This window comes from Poecile atricapillus, chromosome 13 (assembly GCF_030490865.1).
Source record: "Poecile atricapillus isolate bPoeAtr1 chromosome 13, bPoeAtr1.hap1, whole genome shotgun sequence".
NCBI lineage: Eukaryota > Metazoa > Chordata > Aves > Passeriformes > Paridae > Poecile > Poecile atricapillus.
The window spans coordinates 14,753,660-14,777,389 of record NC_081261.1 but is presented as its reverse complement, the minus strand read 5'-3'; the positions used below and the strand labels follow the sequence as shown (position 1 = coordinate 14,777,389).

The 23,730-nt window shown below is 38.9% G+C and overlaps 1 protein-coding gene across 1 annotated transcript in view; it reads right to left on the bottom strand.

The window, feature by feature from the left end:
- Positions 1–23,147, bottom strand: part of DOCK2 (dedicator of cytokinesis 2) — a 156,287-nt gene extending 133,140 nt beyond the window's left edge. Inside the window, exons 1-14 of the mRNA XM_058849002.1 lie at positions 22,973–23,147; positions 15,563–15,646; positions 12,749–12,789; positions 11,092–11,147; positions 10,849–10,945; positions 9,655–9,803; positions 7,873–8,008; positions 6,374–6,528; positions 5,669–5,750; positions 5,027–5,162; positions 4,407–4,482; positions 3,369–3,445; positions 2,896–3,021; positions 1,950–2,074 (exon numbers count right to left, since the gene is read on the bottom strand). Of these exons, the coding sequence (XP_058704985.1) occupies positions 1,950–2,074; positions 2,896–3,021; positions 3,369–3,445; positions 4,407–4,482; positions 5,027–5,162; positions 5,669–5,750; positions 6,374–6,528; positions 7,873–8,008; positions 9,655–9,803; positions 10,849–10,945; positions 11,092–11,147; positions 12,749–12,789; positions 15,563–15,646; positions 22,973–23,009 (1,377 nt within the window). The 5' untranslated portion in view covers positions 23,010–23,147. The remainder of the gene's footprint in view (positions 1–1,949; positions 2,075–2,895; positions 3,022–3,368; positions 3,446–4,406; positions 4,483–5,026; positions 5,163–5,668; positions 5,751–6,373; positions 6,529–7,872; positions 8,009–9,654; positions 9,804–10,848; positions 10,946–11,091; positions 11,148–12,748; positions 12,790–15,562; positions 15,647–22,972) is intronic.
- Positions 23,148–23,730: the final 583 nt, after the last annotated feature.

The following is a 23,730-nucleotide window of genomic DNA, read 5'->3' as shown; positions in this document are numbered from 1 at the left end:
GATTAGTAGAGGAAATACAAAAGGAAAAAAAGAAATCTGTTTTCATTATTTTATTTCTCCATTCCTTTTTAAATACTTTCTTCCAGCATACTCTCAGAAGCTCTGGGCCGCACACCAGGGGTGACTTCCAAACTGGATGTTATAGAGGCACCAACAATAAATTAAAATTTCTCATTCTTTAAAGACTATCTGAACTAGGACAGAGCCAAGTGAAAGATTTTATCAGCTTCAAAACTTGTGGTTTTCCTTAGTGATTCTGTGAAGACTCGGCCTGCATCCGTCTGGTCTGGCTGACTGCAGCTGAGCTGTACCTGCAGGGTAAAAGCTACAGCTGGACAGGGAGGCACCAGGACACTGGTACCTGCCACACATGAAACTGGAGTCCCTGAAGGAAGCAAACATTTGATTCTCTGTTGAAGGCACGGATTCAGCTAATCCAATCCAGGTTATACTATCTGCTGCAAAGGGGCAATAATCATGCTCAAAGTCCAGTGGATCTTAAAAGTCTGCTTCAAACACCAGGATGCCCTGTGACCAGAAAAATGTGATGCTGATACCTGAGGATGATTTGTATGGTCTGGTCAGAGGGATTAAACTGCAGAAAGAAATGTCTCATCTGCCTGAGCAGAGACTTTTCAAGGTTTATGCACCTGCTTGTTTGTCACCTCCGTGACATTCACTTGGAACAAAAGTTCTATTCCTTGTAACTGTAAATGAAGGGCTGCTTCTGCAGCTGGAACTGGTTTTATACCAAAACAGAACCAACCAGTTTCCTGTGTAGTGAACACATACCTGTTATGAGAAACATTAATATAAATTAATGGGTTTGAAAGTCTATTGGTTTGGGGTATCTTTATAGGCTAAAAGGAAAAATCTGTCACTTTTGTTCTAAGGCATATTACCTACAGAAAGCAGGTGTGATATTTCCTCTCAAAGACAACGAGACAAATTCACTTTCTCCTAAGATTTGCAGAAATTACGTATCTGCAGGAGTGAGCATGCATAATATTGGAATGCAAGATTTAATGCATGCTACTTGGTTTGTTTCTCTAAGGAATGCTTTTGTTTATATGTGATTAGACAGAATACAGAATAGAGTTAGCTTCTGTGCATGCAAGGCATGGTCAGGTGCTGTCATAGGTACAGGCAGTGTTTTGTAATCAGGGCTACAGTTTGTTGTGTGGACCTCAAATCTTACGTGGGATTGAAATATTCTTTACTCAAGCTTTCACCTTACATTTTAGGTCAAGCAGTTAGTTGCAGTTCATAAACAAGTCATGAACCACAGTGTTTTACTCCATCTTTATCTCAAGAACATCTTTATGATTTCAGCCTCACGATCCCAACACTATAAAGCTCAGAAAATGACAGGTCAAAAATCCCCCTGAATACCAAACTGGTGATAAACCCTAAGGAAAAGACAAAGGATCTACAAAATGTGAATAGACAAGCAAAAAGATACTGTAAATATTTATGTTGCATATGTAAGTGCTGTCACTAATTTCTTTCTTTGCCATGTACTTAGACCAAGTGACAGTGACACAGACTTCCTGGCACAAATCAAGCATTTGTTATGTAGCAGAAATGGTATTTCTAACATTTCAGTGTGCAAATTGCATTCCTCTGGGAATTTCCTCAAGCAAAACCCTAGAGTAAGAATGCAGTAATTGTCAGAATCAGCATTTGTTCCTTGGCACAGCTAAAATAGGTCATTCAATGTTATTCCAATATTTCTTATACATTTTTATGCAAGATTCTACAGGGCTTTAATAAGCAGATCACTTTAAAAATCATAAAACTTATTTGTCACAGGATGTCATAGGATGATACAAGTAAGGGAATTGACTTTTTGAATAGTGGTGTTTTATTAAATGTGTAAATTGAACCTTACATAAAAAATGCAACTCATGTTTCTATGTCCCTCATGGAGGAAAAAAAAGAAAACTTACTGGCAACACTTTTCCTTCTTCATCACAGACAGACATTATCACTTCCACATTTCTCTGAGTTGTTTTATTGTATTTATCAAAATCTCCATACAGCAATGTAATATATATGTCATTTCTTATATCTCCTAAAAGAGAAATTGAAAGGTTAAAAAGCAATTAAAATGCTCTAAGAGCATAAGATCGGCTGAACTGCACACTGTTTGCTTTGAAGCAGATAAAAATTTATTATTTTTCATCTGAACTTAAATTTTCAGGTCTTTATCTTTGCTAAGGCAAAACTGTGATGTGAGGAGAAGCAAATGGGAGCTCGGAGTGACTCGAAGCAATTCTCGTCCTACCCCGACACCTGCTGGTGAGCAGATGATCCCATTAGGAATTTTCCCCAAATACTCAGCTCTCTTTCTGGAGGGAGCTTCACATTTTAATTCTCTCCTCCAAACGAATTCACAAGACTTTTAAAAGGATCGAAATTTTCCTTGAGTTGGGGTGAGGGACGTTTTTGTTATTTGTTTTTTAAAAAGGAGCCTGCCAGACAACAAGTGATCTTGATTGGAAATATCTTGTCATACAAACAAATGAAATCAAGGTATTTCAAATTCATTTGTTTATTATTAACAAAGAGCAACAATATCTTAAAATAAAAATGAGGTTAATTTAAAATTCAAGTGACATCCACCATCATCTTCTTGCAGGATAAGAAAGTTATGTACAAGGAGATATTTTTATTTGTCTGGATTTTATTTTTCCTGTTTAAGAATTAGAAACTACTTTCCAAGGATTTCACTATCTCATATAAGCTTCTAATATGGGAATAAAACTTACCATGAGTGAATGCTAAAGATCCTCTGAGTTAGCCATTACAGAAATAAGTAAGGCAGCAGCTGATGCTTATTAACATAGGAATGAGAAAAAATCCCTTCCTTTCACAGAACAAAGCACCTCCTACCTGGCATGATTATTTCAGGGAATCCCAGCTTTCTAGCAACAACCGTGGTTCTGTCTACAAGGTGTGGGTAATCCTTTCTAGTCTGAATCACATCTCCAACCAGCATTTTCACAGTTACCCACAGACCTATTAAGTGGAAAAAAAAAAAAAAAAAAAAAAGAAAAAAAAAGGAAAAAAATTATTACATTTTTAGTAGGAAAAAAAAAAAATCTGTGTTCAGATGACTGCCTCTTCTACCCACCAAAATAGGGATAAGAATTTGCTTTCCCCACTTCCTGTAGATGAAAGTAAAAGCTCTGTAATGCAAAACTGTCACTACTAATTTAAATTGCCCCCAAGATTCTGTAACAAACTCATGGTTCCTCACTCCAGCTTCAAAGCTGACCCACCTCCATTGTGTTACTACAGCTGCAACATAAAATGAGGTCTCACAAAAACACTGTGTAACTTAAAACAAGAAAAATGTACTTTACCTTGTCCACCACTGTCTCCTTTGGATGCAGTGATTTTGCTTAGGAGACTGTGTAAAAAGTCATTCTCTGCCACTACCCTGCAAGAGAAACAGCCATGTCTGCTCAGGAACTAAGTGCTAAATATATCAGACACCATTTAGAACACAAGTGAGTAACAGCCTCAGTCTTTGCAGTATTGCCTGATTGAGATATATCTGGTATTTTTATTATCTCTCACTCAAGCTGCAGCCCACTCACATTCCATTGTGTGTACACTGAAGTGAAAAGATTCAGCCAAGCACCAAGAGTGGTGTTTTGTGGCAGTGACAATGTGAATGCACTCACCAATGTGCCACTCCAGCTCAGTCCACACTCCCTGACAAACAGCCAGAGAAATTCACTTGGAGTTTGTATCAGTTACTTTTGAATTTAGAAACAAATTCTCACATAGCAAACAAGCTGGGTCAAATTGGAAGCAAGTGAAAAAATAAACCAGTGTGTCATAGCTGGATCTTTCAGAATTAAATTCAGCCTCCATAGTATATAGCAGCAGTGCTATGTAGGACACAGAGAGTTATTTCCAGTATTTCCACTGGTATCTCTGCATTTGATCTGTGAGCATCACATTTTTAGGCAGCTGCCCTGGCATTTCTTCTGAAGATAGTATATGATAATTCTATTACTTTTTAAAGGAAACACAGTTTTTACTCAGATTTTTTTTCATATTCTAAACAGAACTAATCTCATAAAATAGTTGTTATCCTTGCTTGTAAATCTAACTTGTAACTATTTGACTTGGGTTTGTGAAATTAGACATGGTACCAGCTGTCTGAAGGAGCACATTCGTGGAATTATTCATTAATTTAATGTGCTGTGGTACCTCTGCAAATCTTAAATGCCATTTAGTCATACCTAAAAAATTAGCACTATTACAACATAAAATTGTTAAAGAAAAACTTTCTTATTCTTTTACAATTGCACAGATTGTTACAGCTGCAGAGGTAGACAAATAAATATTTTCTTTTGCATATTGAAAGAAGATATCTATGATGCTCTTACGGATGAAAGGGGATGAAATGCTGCTTTTCTTCATCACTTTCAGATTTTCCTTTTATGATATCTGTAATATCCATGACTAGAAGAACAAAAGAAAAATCATCAGAACATATAAGAGCATTTCAGAATAGTTTCTCTTATCTAGGAGTGTTCTTGTGCCTCAAGGTAAATGTGGATTTTTCACCAGCAGGGGTGGGTTTGTGGGGTAGAACATTTTGTGCTAAGTCCACACTACAAACACATTGCTGTGGAGACAGAAGGAGAATTCAGTCTAGTTTTAATACAAACTTGTGGATACAAGTATCAAGCTTTGGTGGTGCTTTTGGGACATAAACACTGACTTTATTTCATCTGCAAGGGAATCTGTTATTAAATTGGTTCTGTGCTTTCTCTTGCACAGCTTGGCACTGTATGAATAATTAGGAAATTAAATTCAAAAGTGCATTTCTGACTTGAACTAAAATGTCAATGCAGGTGCAGTCTTTACTGACTGCAAAGAGTACAGAAAACAATTGATAGAGCTCATGGGTATTCTGACATGTTTTGGTAGAGATTTTACTAGTCCAGGGCTGGCAAAAATCACTGATATTCTGATTGAGCCTTAGCACAGGGGACAGCAGTACCTGCCACGCCAAAGGGCCGCCGGAGCCCTTGTGTGTATTTCCTTGAGTTACTGTCTCTCAGGTCCATCCTTCCCACTCGCACTATTTGGCAAACTAAATAAATTTTGTCTCTGCTAAGGTCTTTATTTCCAAGATCCTAAGATACAAACAAAAAAGAACCATAGTGTTACTTGGGGAAAAAGCAAGTTGTGAAATTGAAACAGGAGCTCCAGTAATAAACTGAATCTTAGCAATCAATGGGGGGGAAAAGTAAACAAAAGACCCCAAAACCAAACAAACCCCAAAAAACTCAACAAACAAAAAAACCTGAGCACATCAAAAGAATGAAAAAACAGACAGTTTAAAGTTTGAAAAAAATATGAGGTTAGATAAATAGAAAATAACAATCATGAGATATAGAATATAAAACCAAATAAATCAAGTTATCAAGAAATTCATGAGGCAGCAAAGTGATCTGAAGAAAAGTCCACTGAAGCACTGTCACTGCCTTAAAGAACTTAGTGACTGGGCACCTTGCTCTGTTTCTAAGATTACCTCTGCTTCCTTCTTCATTTTGGTCACTCTTTAGGAGATCTGACAGTGACCACAGAGAAGAGAATTTCATTTCCAAATACAAATGGAAGTAGCCTGGAAAACACTTACTGTGAACACCACTTTGAGATTGTTGAGCATATCAATTTCCTTTGGAAAGCCTCGACTCCCCCATCTCACCAAGTAGTTCTCACTGTTTGGAAGATAAATATCTTATTCAAGTGATTAAAAAATTCTCCCTTTACACAGCACAAAAGTTGCATAACAGGCAGTCTGTGGTGATGGTTCAAATCTAAGACCTGACTAAAAAGACAAGAAAAACACTATACAAGTATCAAGAGTAAGTTTTAAAAGAGTAACTTGAACATAACACAAATGTGCATCTTTTTTTCTTGAGGCAACTTTACCATCATCACTTGATGGGAATACTCCAAAGAATCTTAAGCTACCCAGAAATTGATAAATTTAACTATTTTTCTGCTCCTCCCCCTTCAGCACTTCAAACACCACAATATTGCCCATCTAGAACAATCTTTATAATTTGAAATGGGCTCAGGCTTTCCCAAACTTCTGAAATGTTCAATCCAGGAATTACCTATGAAAATATTTGGAAACATAGAATCCTTTAGTAGCAGACAGCAACAAGATCTGGCCAGCTTGACTTTGCTTTTTTGGGTTCATTCCCTTTATTCTTTGCATTATTATATTAGTACAGCACACTGGCAATTATTTTACTTCATTTTGGCTGGTTCTATTTGCTTTTTCACTTTATTTTGCTTTCCATTTCTCTTCTCCAGTCAGAGGAGGAAGTTTTACCTTATAATTGTTGACTTCTGTGGATCGTACAGGGACATAAAGAGTTCTGCATCCTCTCCAATTCGGCAAACAAAATTCCTCACAAAGACATACAGGCTGTGTGTGGGGGATGAAGACATTCGGGAGTATGATGCATAATCTGGTTGGTCCTTTGACTGCTCAGGAGGAGGAAAACCAGGTAATTATAATCCATGAATTGAAATCCATGAATTGAAATGGTGCTATACTACAAGCAGTTTTAATTTCTGGTACATGTAACAGTTAAAACTGAAAAGGAGAGCAGGGAGTTGGACTCAGTAATTATCATAATTCCCTTCCACCTTGACCTATTCTATGACTCCCATGTCTTAGGCCAGTTCTTCAGGCAATGATGTAAAGGGGGAAATATTCTCCCCACTCTTAAAGAAAAGAGCAAGTACCACGATGTCAGCACAGAGACAAGCCTAGAAGCTTGAAAGAATTTATTTTTGAACACACTAGGCTGTAGCAGAAGGCCTATGATCCACATCACAGTGGGGTTGCAGTGTGCTAGAGCAATAGCAAAATGAAGTCAGTCTCTTTGAAGAGGAGACAAATAACATGCTGAGATCAGGATACAGCTGAGCAGGTTCACTGACTCAAAAACAGGCTCCTGAATTCTACCTACTTCCCATGCTAACCACCAAGAAGCAGCTTCTTACCACTTCTAAACCCATTGTTTGTCTCTATCAAGTCAGCACAGTCTATCACAGACTCCCAAGTTTAATTTTCCTTATATTGTCAGTTAATTACAAGGTGTTTTCCAGTGATTTGTCATGGGTGTTATTGAAGTGTCATGACAAACCAGCTATTTTCTGTTTAGAGTTTTACTTGCTTTTTTACAGTTTACCATCTCATAAATGGAGAAAAGAACCAAAGAGGCTCGCAAATCCTTGCAGAGGTTTAAAATTGCAAAAGGTCAAGGAAGTGTAGTCACCTGCTTTGCATTTTAAAAGATTTAATTTATGCACTTGTCAGCTTTGGCACATGAACTTCTGGTGTCCAGAAGATTATGCTGAATTCATCCTAGCTCTTCCTCAGTGAGCTTCAATTCTTCAGCTCCATCAGACTGACTAGCAAGCAGCAACACTTAGCAAACAATCAGTGTAGTCACAAGATCTTGTGAAAACAAGTTGTGGGCAGTGCTGCAGCCTGAACTCCCAGTGTGTAACTATTCTCTGTGCCTTTCAGAGTGCTGAGCAGTCCATGGATGGAGTGGAGGCATATTTCCATACAGGAATTCAAGAATGGATCAAGAACAGCTTTAGACGTGAGCTTGCAGCCCAGCCCACAGCCCAAATCCACTGCACAAATGTGATTCAATTTGAGGCTTAGCCATATTTATAACACAAGACTGTGCATCTACTCTTAAGTCAGAGGAAAGTTTCCACCAAATTTTATGGTTCCATCCTTCAACCCCTAGGCAAGTTTTTATTTGGCCTTTAACAAAGGAAGCCTCAAGTTCAGCCAGTCATTCCTACCATTTCCTCTTTAATTCGCTCAGTGATTTTATTAGTTGCTTCTTCATGTGCATGAAACAGGCTGATAACACTGGTTTTATCTGGGTCCAGGATATTTCCATCTTCATCTCTAACTATCAGGTCTAGCTCAAGTACTCTGTGAAAATACAAAAGGCATAATGGTAGGGTTATTTCCTTCTGTATAAAGAAAGATTAGAAATGTAACAAACAAGGAGGCACTTAAAGATTTAAAGTTATAAAATTTAAATACATGCAACAGTATTTCACTGAAAAAAAATTTAACTGTACCCCATGTTTTTTTTAAGCTGCTGTCCAATATTTAGGAATTTGTAGAAATGTCACCAAAGCATTGAAATGCCTCTCACATAAAACAAAACCACCCTGTTCAATGACTCCTAGCAGTCTTCATCGCTTTTAGCTTTTAACACTCAACATTTGCTATTCAGATATTTATGGTCTTCCTGTTACCTTCTGCTTTTATGTTGCTCCCTCAGCCTTTCTGTCCCAATATTTAACTCTGCTGTCTTCTGCCCTGATCTCATATGAATCATGCTTTTTTTCTGCTACTCATTTTCCCTCTCCCACAACAATCCCCTCAGCCTCCACTGCCATTTCCCCTTTATTCCTTCTCCACAGATTGGCAACTTTCCTTCACACCACACAACTCAACCCCTCACTTTCAGGAGCTTACAAACACTTTCCAGCTTGCAATCCAAATAATTTTAAACATCCCCTTCACCTCTACTCTTCCAAAGGAAGCGCTTTACTGTCTCATAACACAGAAATAATATAAAAGTGACAAAACAGAAGTCTGAAAGCAAATAAATTTTAATGTCTTAATCACAGCTGGGCTTCTTTGATTGGAGAACTTCAAATTCTGGTTTTAAGTGAGCATTCAGCTCCACACAGTGCAGTAGGATATGTGTATTCCATAGTGTGCTCTGTATGATTATAATTTATTACAAATTTGCATCCAAATCACAGTGAACAAGTTAAGAATTTCATAACACCTTGAGTCATTTCTTATGTGCAGCCACAGGTAATTGTAGACTTTCAGCTGCACAGAGGCCTTTCAGGTCACAACAACCACAGTCACTTAAAATAGCTAAACACAGTTTTTAAACAGATTCTAATGCTTCTAAAAAAAATACTGTGAAGATTTTTTTACCAAGCTCTCTCTCCCCTGTCTCCTTATCAGATGGGGAGACACCATTAACCACAACCCCAAAATTTTGCCAAAAAATACGTTGTGTTGCAGTGACTTTTTATTAGCAAGGAGCAGACAAGACATTTTATCAAATAACTATTCTGTCCCTGGTAGTTTCACTTCTATTACCAGAAGCAGAGCACTGCCTGGAAATTCCCTAGTGAATTGGGTGTGGATGTGTTTGTTTGCAGACTCAGTGCAGTTTGCCAGTGCCACTTTTGAGGGTCACTTACTGGACATAGGCCATGTTTGTGACACATGGACAAGTTTTGGGCCCCAAATATGCTGTTGATACATGTACCTAGAGGCTGGTTATCTGACCTCAAATCTTCCCAACTGACAAGCTCATGTATTTATAATTAAGAAATAAATTAATATTTTGAAAAAATATTTTGCTATGGAAAGCCTCATCGTGGTACCCACTATTAGAGTTACAGGAGAAGTCTGAAGAGGAAGATTCAATACGAATCACACTTTTGAATTCCAACCTGTAAACATGAAAACTTTATCAACATCTCCTTGGTGCTGTGCTTTAAACTAAATCATGCTTTCTAGAAGCAGTGTAGGCCACTTACTTGTTACCATAGTCAATTTTGGATGTGACTTTCTGTTTGAGTTCTTTGAGCTCATCTTTTGGCAGGGTCCCGGACAGAAGCTGTGACCGCCACTCCATCAAGTCACACATCATGGACTGCACCTGCTGGAACCGGGCTTTTTTATTTGTCTAAGAGATAAAAAAACCTCAGTAAGTTTCAGACTTCAAGTTGAAGTGAAACACTGGGCTTGACAGCTACAGGCTACATGTCATATTTAATGCTAAATGATAGCGGGAGCAAGAAGCAGGCAAAATAATGATGTCTCATCCCACAAATTTTTAAGGGCAGAATATCCCACATGATCATAATGAAATAACATCAAATTTTGTATCAGGATAGGGAATTGTGTTATTTTTGTTTCATTTAATTGTGTTGTTTTAAAATTCTTTAATGAATTCTCATCAAGAGAAAACTTACAACAACTATTAACTTCAGTATGAGATACTGATGGGAACAATAACACTTGATTGTGGCATTAACACATTTAAGAGAAAAATGAGAGAATACACTGAAGTGACTAAAGCAGTTCTAATGTCATTCACTGAAAATAAAGAAGGGTTTTCATTGCTGGCTTAATCAAAAAGACTAAAAAGTGACATGTTTCAGAAAACTACAGCACATTCAAGATCCCTTTGTCCCAGCAGAGATAAAGAAAAATCCAGTGGCTGGGATCCTGGAATAGTCAGCACAATTCTTGAAATTGCCAATTGTTAATAGCTACTTGCTCCCAGTAACTCTTGAACAACTTCTGTTCTAGCAATCCGAGAGCACCATTAATCTTTTTCAAAAACATCCCAATTATCTTTTATACTCCTATCTGGAAACTTTCAATGCTACAAATCAAAATTATGAATTATCATGCACAGGATACTCAAGGTTGAAACGAGAGGTGTGAAGTTACACCACTCCTCAGGAATGTCAGCTTTGCCTTTACAGAACCACAGACTCATCCACATTGGAAGAGATCACCAAGATCACCAAGGCTGATGGCTGGACCAGATTTAAAGTCACTAAGCATTTAAAGCCACTGAAGAAAATCTCAGTAGTGAGAAAGCAATATCTTAAAGCCACCCAGACCCTGCCCTGAATGTAGGAAGAGGCACTAATTGGAACAAGACCCCAGTGTGCATAAATAGGACTAACAGGTAAGAAACAGCATGTAAAATATCCTACCACATAGAGCTGCTTCCAGATGTTTCCCCATTCCCACAGAGTAGTGGTAACTTCTTGGACTAAGGGAATCTCAGCAGGAATAACATTTTCTGTATGTCTAGGAAAGATCACAAAGAGTGTCTGCATTTCATGGGTGCATATTATACTTTATTATACTTACTGTGGGTGAGGTACACAAATGCCTTAAAACTCATTCTTTAGCAGACAAGCTCAATAATGTAATAAAACAGATAAATTCAATACCTTTTCTTTTCAGCAGCAGCTTCCTTGATGTGGATGAAGGATTTAGGAAATATTCCCTGATGAATGAGAAGAAAATTATAAATCCACACTTATTCTCCAAAAACATTTAGGTGACAACCATGACCGTGAACATAAACTGTAATACCCAAGTTAACTCCTGGTTAGTTTTTCATCCAGATGGATGCATTTTTATTTGACAGATGAATAATAGAAGTTTGTCATATCTCTTCAAATGTAGAGTGCATAGGCATCTTTCTTCCTAAGAAACACCATTTTCCACCCCAGAAAACAGTTCAGTTGAATAAAATTTAATAAAATACAATTTAAATTCAGTAAAGAAACCTTGGGTCTGTGCATCATCTCATATCTATTTTAACTGACCTCTCTAGAAAACAAATGAAAAAAGGTTCTAATGTGATTGTCCTTGCTCTGCAAAAGCTGAAATGTCTCAAGTCATCCTAAAGGAATGTTTGACAATCATTCTGTCCTGCCAATCCTCCCCTGAACTGGCAAATCTCACCCTGGTAATTAACTAGATCCTTCCTGGATTCTTCTTTATTCAGTAATTCACATATGGTACTTCAAGTACCACAAAAATTCAATAACAAATGTGCTACTTTACAAAGCCTTTCTCTGAATTAGATTGTGGCTTTTATGACCATTTTCTTCTAAGCATTTCATCTTAATCAAAACACAATCATGTCTTATCACTTCCACTTTTTTTCATTAAGATTAAAGTTCAAAGAAGTCCATGAAGAAGCAAAGTAAAAGAAAAAAGGTCCCAGTAATGGTAAATTTAGTGATATCTTAGTACATGAAATTAATAATACTTCTTAAAGCATGTTATGCACGATGATCTTGAAGCCCTTTAGCAATAATAGGAATTAATTAAGAATTCGTTAAAAGGAAGTGGTTAGTTCTGGTAAATATTTTCCCTTTTTAGTTTTAGGCTAAATTTTAATTGATAAAAATAGAAATGTTATGTAGAATAAATCCTAATAACATTTTCAGTCAAAAGAAATGTCAGAGTAATGAAAACACAGGTGCAGTGTTTTAATGCATTTACATTGCTGCTCCCTAGAAAATCTTATACCAAGAAGTTACAAACAAAAATGCTTTTCTTCTAGAAAAGTGCAGCTGAAACTAAGAAGTAATTTTCTTGCTACTTGACTCAGGAGTCATCATACCCAGGGTAAAAACTTTTCCTCTGTGGCTTTCCATTTTCAAATCTAAGAATATCATATTTTAAAAAATTAATATTATTTTTGTACATTAGAGATATTTAAGAACTTAAGCCTCATACAAGTTGTTTATATTGTTTGTAACCTAAAGAATCCTTGGGAAAAGTACAGAAACAAGCACATCTGGCAGCAAATTGATTCAAAATTCAATCCAAGTGGTGGCTTCAACAGTTGTTAACCTGAAGGCACAGTCATTTCTTCTTCATTGATCTGCTTTCCCCAGTCCTCACTTCTATTTACCAACTTTGTCTGGGATGAATGCTGATCATTTTATTCATCTTGAAATGAAAGAGTAGAAAGAGCTGACTTGAGAGATCAGAACAGAGAGATCAGGACTATCTAGGCAGAGATACCCAAAACCCCATTTCATGGGCTGAGCCCTTCAAAACAGACTCACAGGAACAATGGGATCTTACCTCTGCTCCTTTGTACCTCACCAGGTAACCCTTGTACCAGTCTGAAAGGAAGAAAGATCATTTGGTATGACAAAAAATACATGCATTGCAAAGCACACAATGAAGTTGTGGGGTTTATTTCACATAAAAAATGCCTATCATGGTATTTGTCAAAATTAATAGTTACTTCAAACACACATAGCTTAAAGGGAGTAGCAGGGATTATATCCAGTATGACTTGTTTATTATCAAATATGATTGTTTTGTCTGCTTTTAAGCCTTACACAGTAAGTACAGATAATTGTACACAGAATCTAATACCCCCTGCTCACATTTAAAGGTAGAATAAGATATTTGTTTTGCAAAGTAAGGTGTGCACACCCTTAAATATCTATGTTAGCCACGATCCCCCATGGTCCTGGACAGCAAATGAAGCTCTTACTGTGTGCTGGGCCCAGTGTTAATCCAGTAAAGCACATGATAGTTACAGATCCAATTTCCTTCAATGTGATAAGGTTAAGTCATTTTTGTTCCATGAGAAAATATGGCCTTTGGACTCAGCCATAACAAGCAGCTTCTTGGTATAAATTTAAATTGGAATGTCAAGAAAACTCAAGGCTATTATTGGGCTCCTGCTCCATTTGTAACTCGAAAGCCCTTCTGAAAGACAGGGGTGCAGAACTGCAGCAGTGACTAGTTACAAATTAATTCAGGCTTTGTTCCATCTATTCCATGGTTAAGTCTCAATAAACTACAAAAAACATAAAAAGCAAAGTTCAACCTTACTAAATAAGATTAGGGGTTACATCCACTGTGCATACAGCCCATCATGAAAAATCACCTGCACAGCAACAATGTTTAACTCTGTTGAATATGATATTTTTCATCCCATAGACAGAATTTGTGACCAAAAGCATACATTTCCTAATTGTAATTTCATGAGCAGATATGATATCTTTGCTATCACCCTTTCTCTCCCAGGTAATGCAGCCATGGAAGCAAAGCATAAAATAATAAACATAAATTCCAAATGCCAAACAGCACAGTCAGAAAGGTGATGCTAAAAGTCAGAGGATGATAGCTGACCTCAAAGAAAGACTCAGGACAGAATTTTTTTTTTATGTTTTTCTGCAGTGGGATTTTTTTCTTAAATGTTTTATCAACAATAAAATTCCATCTTACTGCTAAAACTGAATTATTTGCACATAGTCTCAATTTACAACCAAGTCTGTAAAACAGGTTTCATCCTATTTGCTGTGACAGCACATATATGTTCTGTGCATAAATTTTGTGCATGCAAAACCAACCAAAACAGGACATAAAAGGAGCACAGGAAGAATCCTGTCACTGTTGGTTACTCACCAGCTGCAGCTGGCAGCAAATTTTGAAGATATCTCATAAAAGATGAACTTCACTCACACAATGAGAAGGATTCCACTTCTTCATTGACAAACATAGTTCATAAAGCAAGGCATGAGAGAGCAAATCAAGGGCAGGGGATTCAGAAAATACTTCAACATAAAAAATAACCCCATAAGATCAGCACTCCACTCACTAGGCTGGGCTGACAACAAATGGACCCCAGGAACCCAAAGCCTGAAATGCTATTTCTGCAACTAACACACAATACAGGGATGAGAAGGTTCCTGGTTTGTGAGTGTGTGTGATTTGTTCTTAGTCCAAATGTTTAGAATGGAGGCCTAAATAATTACAATTTTTTGAGGGGGGGACACAAATCAGTGTGACCTTGCTGACTGCTGAGTGACATCAATGTTTTCACTGATGCCTAAAGATATTGAATTAATCTTACAAACAGAAGAGAAATAATTATGTTTTTGTGCTCCAGTACATTGTAAACATGGTTTTTCAGGTGCTCCTCCCCCAGATCCTTTGTTCTTTCCAGACAAAAGAATCTAGAGCTCTGTGTGGTGGAATGGGCTGGGTTCAAACAGCTTTAAAGTCTTTACAGCCCTGTGCCCACAACACACCAGGTGTGCCAGCACCGAGCTGGCCCCGCCACTGTGCAATGCAGCAATTGGCCTCTCTCTTTAACATAACTGCAGTTAATAAAACACAGCTTCTATCAACAGAAGTAGGTTGAAGAAGATAATTTTACAATATATTTTTCAAAGCTTTAAGCAATTTCAAATTTTTTTTTTTAAACTCTTGACCTGTTCAAGAGCATCACTGCAAATTGAAAATAAATCGCTCTTACAGTGACATTTGCAGATTCCTCACTGCTGAGTTAGCAATAACAACTCCACTCTCCTTGCTTTGTATTAATGGGAGCCTCAGCAGCTCTGTCAGACTTAGAGAGAATCTGTGGGATTGGGAAGGTTTTGACTGTCCATCAGTCATGACTTGGACTTTTTCTGCTTCATGTGCTCAGTAAGTTGTTGGCTTCCAGAACTGTTTCTATCATGCTGACACTCAGATTTCTTTAAATGGGTTTCCTCATTGTACAACAGGATGATGAGGGTGCTCAATATCTCCTAGTAACAAAGATTTAGTTTAGAGGCTGAAAGTGGATTCCTTTAACTCTTAAATCAAATTTAATGTAACTTCCCTGAGGTATATCACAAGCTAGCACCAACTTCAAAAACTCAACATTCACCTTGATGACTTCCTCATTTGGTAAAGGCATCCCAAAAAACCACATGTACTGTAATATGTCTAATTTTGGCTGTTCAGAAAAGATTAGGTTCTTCCTCAAAATACACCACCACCACCACCACAAAAAAATAAGGGCATTAGAAAGCTGCTGATGTAATACAGGGAACTGCTGTGAGGTGAAAGGAGTATGTTATTCACAATGAAATGGAAAATGTGACTTACCCTCACAGGACTCCAGGATGTGGACCACATCACCAATCTGTAGAGATAGTTGTGGTGTCCCTGTGCCTTTGAAATTGTATATAGCTGGAAAATAAAAGGATAAAACCAATATTTTTCAATATAGCCTCACATCACAGTGAAACTGAAAAGCACATGTGGTTATTAAGGTTTGGATACTGGGATCAATACACTAGGCTAGACAAACAGAACTATAATTCTATCAAGAAGCTTCATTTGTCAGCATTAAATAATCTCTTTTCTCCTGAGAATGGAAAAGTGGTGAAAAGGGCCAGTGCTGAAAGCAAAAACCAAACAAATGAACCCCACAGAAAACTCACCAGCCACAGGGACACCAGCCATTAATCAGCACTGCTCTGCACAGGATTTAGGAGCCCTGTTCAGATGCAGGTCTTTGATAAATACACAGTCACGGTGCTGGGGAACTGTTTGTCTACTGGTCCAAAGGATTTAAGCACACAGTTCACTGAAATTTATGGCTGTACTGGTATGAAAGGTCACAGAGGTGCCTGTGAAAACTGAATTTACTGAATTTTTTTCCTGAGTTTAAATGCTTTAATTTAACATGAAACTGTGTTTCACATGGAAACAGAACCAAGTTGCATCATTTTCTGCATTGTCTGTATGACTCTGAAAAGAACACAGGAGCAGTGGATTTTGAAAGTGTTTTAATCAGAAACTTATCTGCATGTGGTTAAGAAACACCCAGCATTTGAGAGAGAATACAAGAAAATGAGCTCTTCACCAGTTATGTCCCAGGGCTACAGGATGTGGGCTCCTATGCTAACCCTGCCTCTGTCAAGTTTTTTTCTTCACAGGCTTGGTTACAAATTTCTACAAGAACATTACAGCAGAAGTGATTATTGAAGCTACAATCACACAGGAGAGCTGACTAAAATACAAACAGCTGAAACCCCGATTGAACTGTGCAGGTGGGAACAGCTGCAGGTGACCCAGGTGTCCAGGAAAGGTGTTGGTCAGCAGAGCTCTGCCTTTGCTCCTGGCAGTGTCCCCATCCAGCCACACACAGCAACCAAACCTGAAGGATTTTGGATGTCTTTGCTAGACCAACATGTATAAAAATACATTTCATTTAAACATTTGACTTATTTTACTTAAAGTCTTAAAATATATTGCCTTCCAGGAAAATGCCTGAAGTAGGAGTGTAGAGCTAAAATAGATTCATCCTCTTCACTTTACAAGTATTCCATAAATTACATTTCTTGTTTCTTTTGCCATCTTTTTACTTCTTGTATTTCTGGGACAGAAATTAGAAGGAATTTTCGATTGAAGAGGCTTACTGGACCAAGAAAAATTCTTTTTTGTTGACCTAAAGAGGTTTCCAGCAGCTTCTTCTCCTGAGTGGAGAGAGCAAGGCTTGAATCATTCAACACATGGGGAGAACTATAAGATGTCTAACTTTTAAGTGAGGCTCTGCTGCTCCAATCCAGCCTTTACTCAAAAGAACATTGAAAACACTTCCTCAGAACTGCCTTAGCCCAACACAAAATTGAGTTTACGTGCTATAGCACATGTGTAATTCTATTCTGACTGGTCTCTTTTCCAGAAGAGGAGGATGGCAGAGAACCCTGCAGAGCTGTTATGGTATTTCAGGATACATTTCCTTAGAGTGTTTGGGAGGTGGGAGATGTGGGTACATTCCCATCTCTTATACTATATTCCATACTCTTATGCTAACTTCCAGGAAAGTCCATGGAGATCAAGATTACTGTTGACCAGTAAATACTTTACATCTCAAATTATGCACTGCTCTACTTAGCTGTAGGTGTTTCAAAATATAGATGCAAATTACTGAGTCATATATTTACACTGCATTTCAGTTTTGCTCTCTTAAAACTTCATTAACAGCCCTGAATGTATTGAAAGGTGCAGTGGCAAACTGGCAAAGGAAGTGGCTGTATCAGCTTAGATATTTCTAGATGAGTAAGTGGAAACTTAACAAGAGATATTTTACTGTAGAACTTGGATTGTTTGGTAGGATGAGTTCAAAAAAATCACTGTACAAATTTTTTTATAGACCTGTCTGTGCATTTTATGATAAACCACCTCGCAAAAAATGTACCAAATAACCCAACACCAACATCCAGAGATCCTATCTACAGCACCAGACAGCTTGACCATCACATCTGCTTTTCTTTAGCTGTTAACTGTGAATAAAAATTTGACTATTATATCCAGAAATGTTTTCTGTCAGCTGTAAGTGATGTCATTTCCCCTACAAACTGGGACCTCCTGTACTTGTGTCACCTCAGAGGTCACCAGCCAGAAGCAAGGCTCCCTTTCCTCCACCCTCTTTTGAGATCCTCAGGGTTGTTGTGTGCACAAACACATTTAACTCATTATTCTCCTCAAATATAGTACATGAAAACCCCATGTGGAATTTGAGTATTTTTGGTGGGATACTCACAATGGGTTGTTGACTTTTAAAAAAATAAACTCTCCAGTGGGTAGAAATAAAAACCCTCTCAAATCACTCTGCAGAATTTTCCTACTGCTCCTCTCCCTGGCATCCTGCATCCCAGCCATAAATACAAAATGAGTCAGCGTCCTTCAGGCACAGAAGTGACCTGCTTGAAGGCCCCAGCATCCACTCTAAATCCTAATAGCAATTACTGACCTCAGGAGCTGCTCAAGTCATGGCATTAAGATTAGAGGGAGAGATTTGGAAGGCAGATATCTTCCCTAGCCCCAGGCTGAGGTGTCCCCAGCAGCAGTGGATCTGCACACAGATGCTGCAGGATTCTCCCAGGATGGCACAGAGAATGCCCAGAAATTCCAATTTTACACCAGTGCTCCTAAATAGGGACTTTACTGACAACACAGATGGAAGGTTTCCCCCTGAATGAGCAAAGAAGGAAAACCATTTCTTTAGGGCTCCCCACAACCTCTGCACACACATAACTCAGCAAACAAACAAAGAGCCCAGTCCAAACCCCTGAGACTCTCAGCTCCCTCCAAAGAGGAGCTGAAGGTCAGCACACCACAACATCGATATTCCTCAGAGAACAAGTGGAAAGTGCCAGGTCAGACTGCTGACAGAGCCAGCCTTCCAAACTGAACCCTGCTCAAGCCCAGGTGGGCTCTGAATTGTACCTGAGGAAGTGGGAACAATTCCCATCATGTCCATGAGGAGAGCCCAAAGAATCCCTCCCTGCCCAGCCAAACACAACGTGCTGCAAAGTCAGTGACCCTCAGCAGCTTCTGTGTGGTTTTGCTGTCACCCACACACCCAGAGCTTGAGCAAAGACTTCCACCAGTGCCCATCTCAAAAGGAAAAAAGGAGGGCTGGAGAAAATCCCTGTTTCCATTGAACTGCTACTCATCTCTTGCAGCTGTTGGGTCTGATACATCCTCACTAGATAAATACAAGAGTACATTCTTGTATAGATGGTTGTGGAGACAGAAAACAGTTAACCTTCCCTAATTTAAATTATGTGTTCTCCTCACATTAGAAAATGGCCAGCAGGAAAAAAACCCAAAAACCCTCATACCACAGACCTTGTTAGGGAATTTTCACTCACAAAACATTCTAGAAGAGTCACAATGTCCCAGGTAACAGAACCCCTTCCTCAAGAAGCTAAATTTCCTCATTGCTAAAGCCCCATATTCTTGCTATTCTCATGAATAGCCTGTAAGCCACTGCAAGGTGGGAATGGTAAGCAAGGAAAATCCCACAACCTTTAACACTGAAGTAATTTATTAGCCCAATAATCTTCCGTGTCTTTGCTGCCTGTCTTCCTTCACATGCAGTCCCCATCCAGTTCTTTATAAAAATACAAGCATTACATTGTTTCCTTTGGAGACTCACCTTTCTGTAACAATCCATGTTTCAAGTTGTTTCCCTTGGCTACTTTTCCGCTCTTGTTCAGAATTTGAAAAAAAAAAAAAACAACCAAAATTCCTGAGGTATTGCTGAACCAGCTCCTAATTTCACTTTACCACTACAGAAGGACAATTTGGTATCATTTTGATGCAATAAAACTCATGCTGTGTTCTGCATATTCAAATAATTGCTAATTAATAGGCTCAGCAAACCACTCTGTTTTATTCTTTAAAAATGCAGCTCCACTTTCATGAGTAGTCAAGCACCCACAAAAGATCAGTTCTTCGTGTTCAGTTACCATTTTCTTCCCAAGAGAACAGAGTGAAATTATTCAGCAAGGAGACAGATAAATCCCAGGTGAAAATATTATACAATCCTAACAGGATTTCTTGATTCCTGGTAAGAAACCTGAAAAAATGTGTTCCAATACTCCAAGTTAAGGATCTCCCCTAAAATTTCACAGAGCAAGTGTGGCTTAATGACCACAACATGGGCACAGCTCTAGGACAGGTCACAAACTTGTCCTAAACCTCTGGGGGGGTTAGAAGCTGATTAAATTTATTGCAAATCATGCCCAGAGGGTAAAGCTGCAGTTCTCAGGTAATGAGCTGCTACCTCAGAAAACAACTGAATACAGATTTCCTGACTTGCTTAACCTTGGGGCCAGATGGAGGTTTAGGCTGACCTGAGCTACTTATTTTCCTTCTTAAACACGATAAAGCCAGGATGGATTACAAGAATCAGGAAGCTCTAGCACACCAAACTAGTCATATAAAAATATTGTCTCTGACTCTTTGCCTTCTCCTATAAAATTGTAGCACAGCCATTTTTCTTAAAACTCTTTGTGAAGAACAGGGTATTTAGCTGTGATTTTTCCTTTTCATGAAGGACCATGGATAAAAGTGTTGTTTCCCCAGCTTTTGCTGTTTCCCAAGGAGCTGGAACAGTTTATTGGGTTCAGAGGGTGCATTTAATGGAGGAAACCTGCCCTAAATAAAGCTCTGCTCTCTTACACCTCAGTCTATTCAGATTTCAGAGATGCAAAATAATTTCAGAGGATTTCAGCAGATGAAATCAGACAAGCCAGTCTCAGCCCTGTGCACTCGGGATGAGCATGTGCTTCTCTACACCTTCAAAGAAGTCACCCACCCCTCCCCATAATTTTACTTCAAAAGGACAAATATTCATTTTCCGATTCAGCAGGAGTAAATCTGATGCTTGAGTTTAGAATGACAACACAATATTCCACCGGTTTGTAACTCTGTTCCAAGTCTGAGCAGATAGACTTTCCATCAGGAAACTGCAACCCAAACCACCAGCCTGCCACGACTATTCCATCCTGTCCTGTCCATAGGAGTAACACAAATTTATGTTGGGAATGCTGCAAGACTAAGAACAGCCTTTTCATGTGTAAAATCAGGATTGTACTTTCCTAGTACCAAACTATCTGCTACCTGGACTGCTCCATTTACTTAAGTAAAACACAAAAGTGGGCACAACAGGCTACAATTTACCATAACCAAGGGATGGCGTGGTCTTCCAGATCCACCCTGCAGTGTACTCTGCTCATCCCAAGTGTGATGGGCCCAATATTCTCAAACTGAAACTGCTCATCAGCAGAAACTGAAGGCAGCAGGCACACTTCTATTACGAGACTTGAAAATTCAACGTGAGATTTGTAATCAGAGACTTAAACCCAAAGACTTGCAAGAACACAGAAGACAAAATCACCCTCTCTGCTCAAAAAGCTTCCAGTATGTATTATTCCAAAAGCTCATCAACTTTCACAGAATTTGTGACTCAGAAGACTCAGTTTGCCCATTTTTCTCATTTCCCTCAGACACAGGAGGCATGCTTACAACAGACTGTAAATTCAAAAACTTCTTTGTTTGTGGTCATAGTTATCAATAATCCTTGTTCAGGCCTCACTATGCCATGAGTTTAATTTACTTGAAATTTAGCAATCACACTATTTTCCTGCCAATTTCTAAGAAATTTGTTTATGGGACAGGACTGCCAGTGATGGTGGTACATTCTTGTTTGGGTTTGTTTGATTGTTTTAATTATTCTGGGTGCAAGAGTCCTCCATTTTTCTCACCAATGTATGCAATGAAAGAATACATTTGGTTTCCAAGATAGAGTAAAATAAACTGTGAGCCAACAATTTGGCTGAGAGAAGGAACTCCTGGGTATAAGCTAAAGCTTGTAGAATTTGTACTCAATGAAATCCAAGCAATTGTGCAAAAACAGAGACAGAATGCTCTTACTGAAGAAAACCTACCATAAGGAACATCTATGTCCACTTATATCACTATTGCAATATTGTTAGGAAGTCAGTTTGTTGTTTTGCTTTGTGACACACTAAACCAAAGACACCACTACAATTGTGATTTTTACATAGAAATATTATAAAGAGCCTTATAAGGTGTTTAATAGAAAAACTTTAACCTAGGAAATGGACTTGGGGCCATTAAGTGGTAGCACTATCACCACACTGCAGGACACAGCGTGCCCAGATTGTCTTTTACACCAAACTCTGTGCTCACAGTGAGAGCAGCAGGGGAGAAAACAGAGGGAAAAGGAAATAGCAGCAGGTCTGCAGTGTCAGGTCTTCCCAGTGACCCATTCTAGAGTAAATTGTATTGTTTTGGACATGAAAACCATTGCTGGGCTGTCATTCGTTTTTGAAAGACTGCATTTCACAAGATGGTTTTTATTGTGTGAGGTTTATTGAACCTTTCAAGTACTATAGAGACTACTACAAGTGCAAAAATTAGGTGCTTTCTACTATTTGTAAAATTGAAACAGAAAATATTGACACCTTTTATTTTGTAATGTTAACTGCCACCAGAACAGGCTCCTTCCATTTTGCAATTCTGCTACTGCTGGGCATGGACGTTGAACAACACGTTTTCCTCTTACTGATTTCTTGGTGTTGCATTTTATTTCATGAAGGCAGCTGGGTTTTTAATGCATATCACAAAAAACTAGAGCCTACTTAAAACATTTCTTTTAGAAGCATTTAGAAGGTTAGTAACTAAGTAGTAGCATGCATCTTTCAAGTGCTTTAGCTTTGATTCCTAGTTGTTTAAGGCTTTTTTAAAACAGCAATTCAGTCCTTCATACAAGTTAGCATCATTCATTTTAAGATGACTTTCCTTCCAAAAAGTGTGACTTACCAACTCAAATACAATTTTTTTTTCTGTAACACTGACCACAAGTGACAATCTTGCAGAAGAAACTGTAGGATTCCCCTTTCCCTGTATCTGCTCCCCGTAACTTCTGGCCATTGCACATTATCCAACACATTATTTATTCAGTCTGCTTCTAACACACCAAGGTGGGAAAAGCTGCATTACTGTGAAAGCAGGAAAGCTGACTCTACTGTACTCCATGCCATTCTGTTTGAAAGATCAAAACTTGGTACAAATTTGATCCTTCCAATTAATCCAGGCTGGTGAAGCAGTGTTAACTCATCACAGCAGAGAACACCTGCCCACATCCTGCTCAGAAGACAACGCTCAAATGGCAGCTCCCTGAGTACTTACCCACGCCACTCTTCTCTGTCTTGTGCCATCTTGCCATGCCAGGAGAAGCCGTGAGGCTCCCAGGGATGCCCAGGCCTGAGGGCTGCAGGATTTTGGGGCTGCAGGATTTTTGGGATGCAGGATTTTGGGGATGCAGAGCTGGCACTGACAAACACAGGCCCCGGAAGCGCCGTCCTTCCCCAGCCCTGGGACGAGCGGAGGCAGCTGCGAGGGCTCTGTGAGATTTGCTGCCTCTCGGAGCTTCCTTCCTCTTTTCTCAGCTCGAGATACGGTGTCCTGGGGGAGGGGAATCCCAAAGTGCGTGTTTCTCTTGCACCATGTCAGCCCTGAACACAGGAGCACGCCAGGAGCGTGTGGCACCACCCTGGGGCTCAGCGAGCATCCCTGAGCACAGCTCAGTTAGTGCTGCACACCAGATCAACACCAGCCTGGAAGGGTTCACTTCAGAGGACACTACATCTCAAAAACTCTGCTTTTCTAACCTGGATTTGTGCTTGCCATGTCTCCTCTCCAGACAGAAACAGAGTGAAGACAAAGCCACATTTCAAACCACACCCTTTCTTATAAATTTCTATCATTTTATGTTTGGAGGAAGAAGTAGGACACTCCCCTCTCTAAACAAAGCGCTACTCTCTTAAAGGTTTACAGTTAATACAAAACTGCCAAAAGCAATTTTTAGTACATTTCCAGCCTGTGCTTCCACACAGGCTCTGGTGGGAGCCAGCTTGGGTGAGGATATCTTGGATATGCAAAAGACC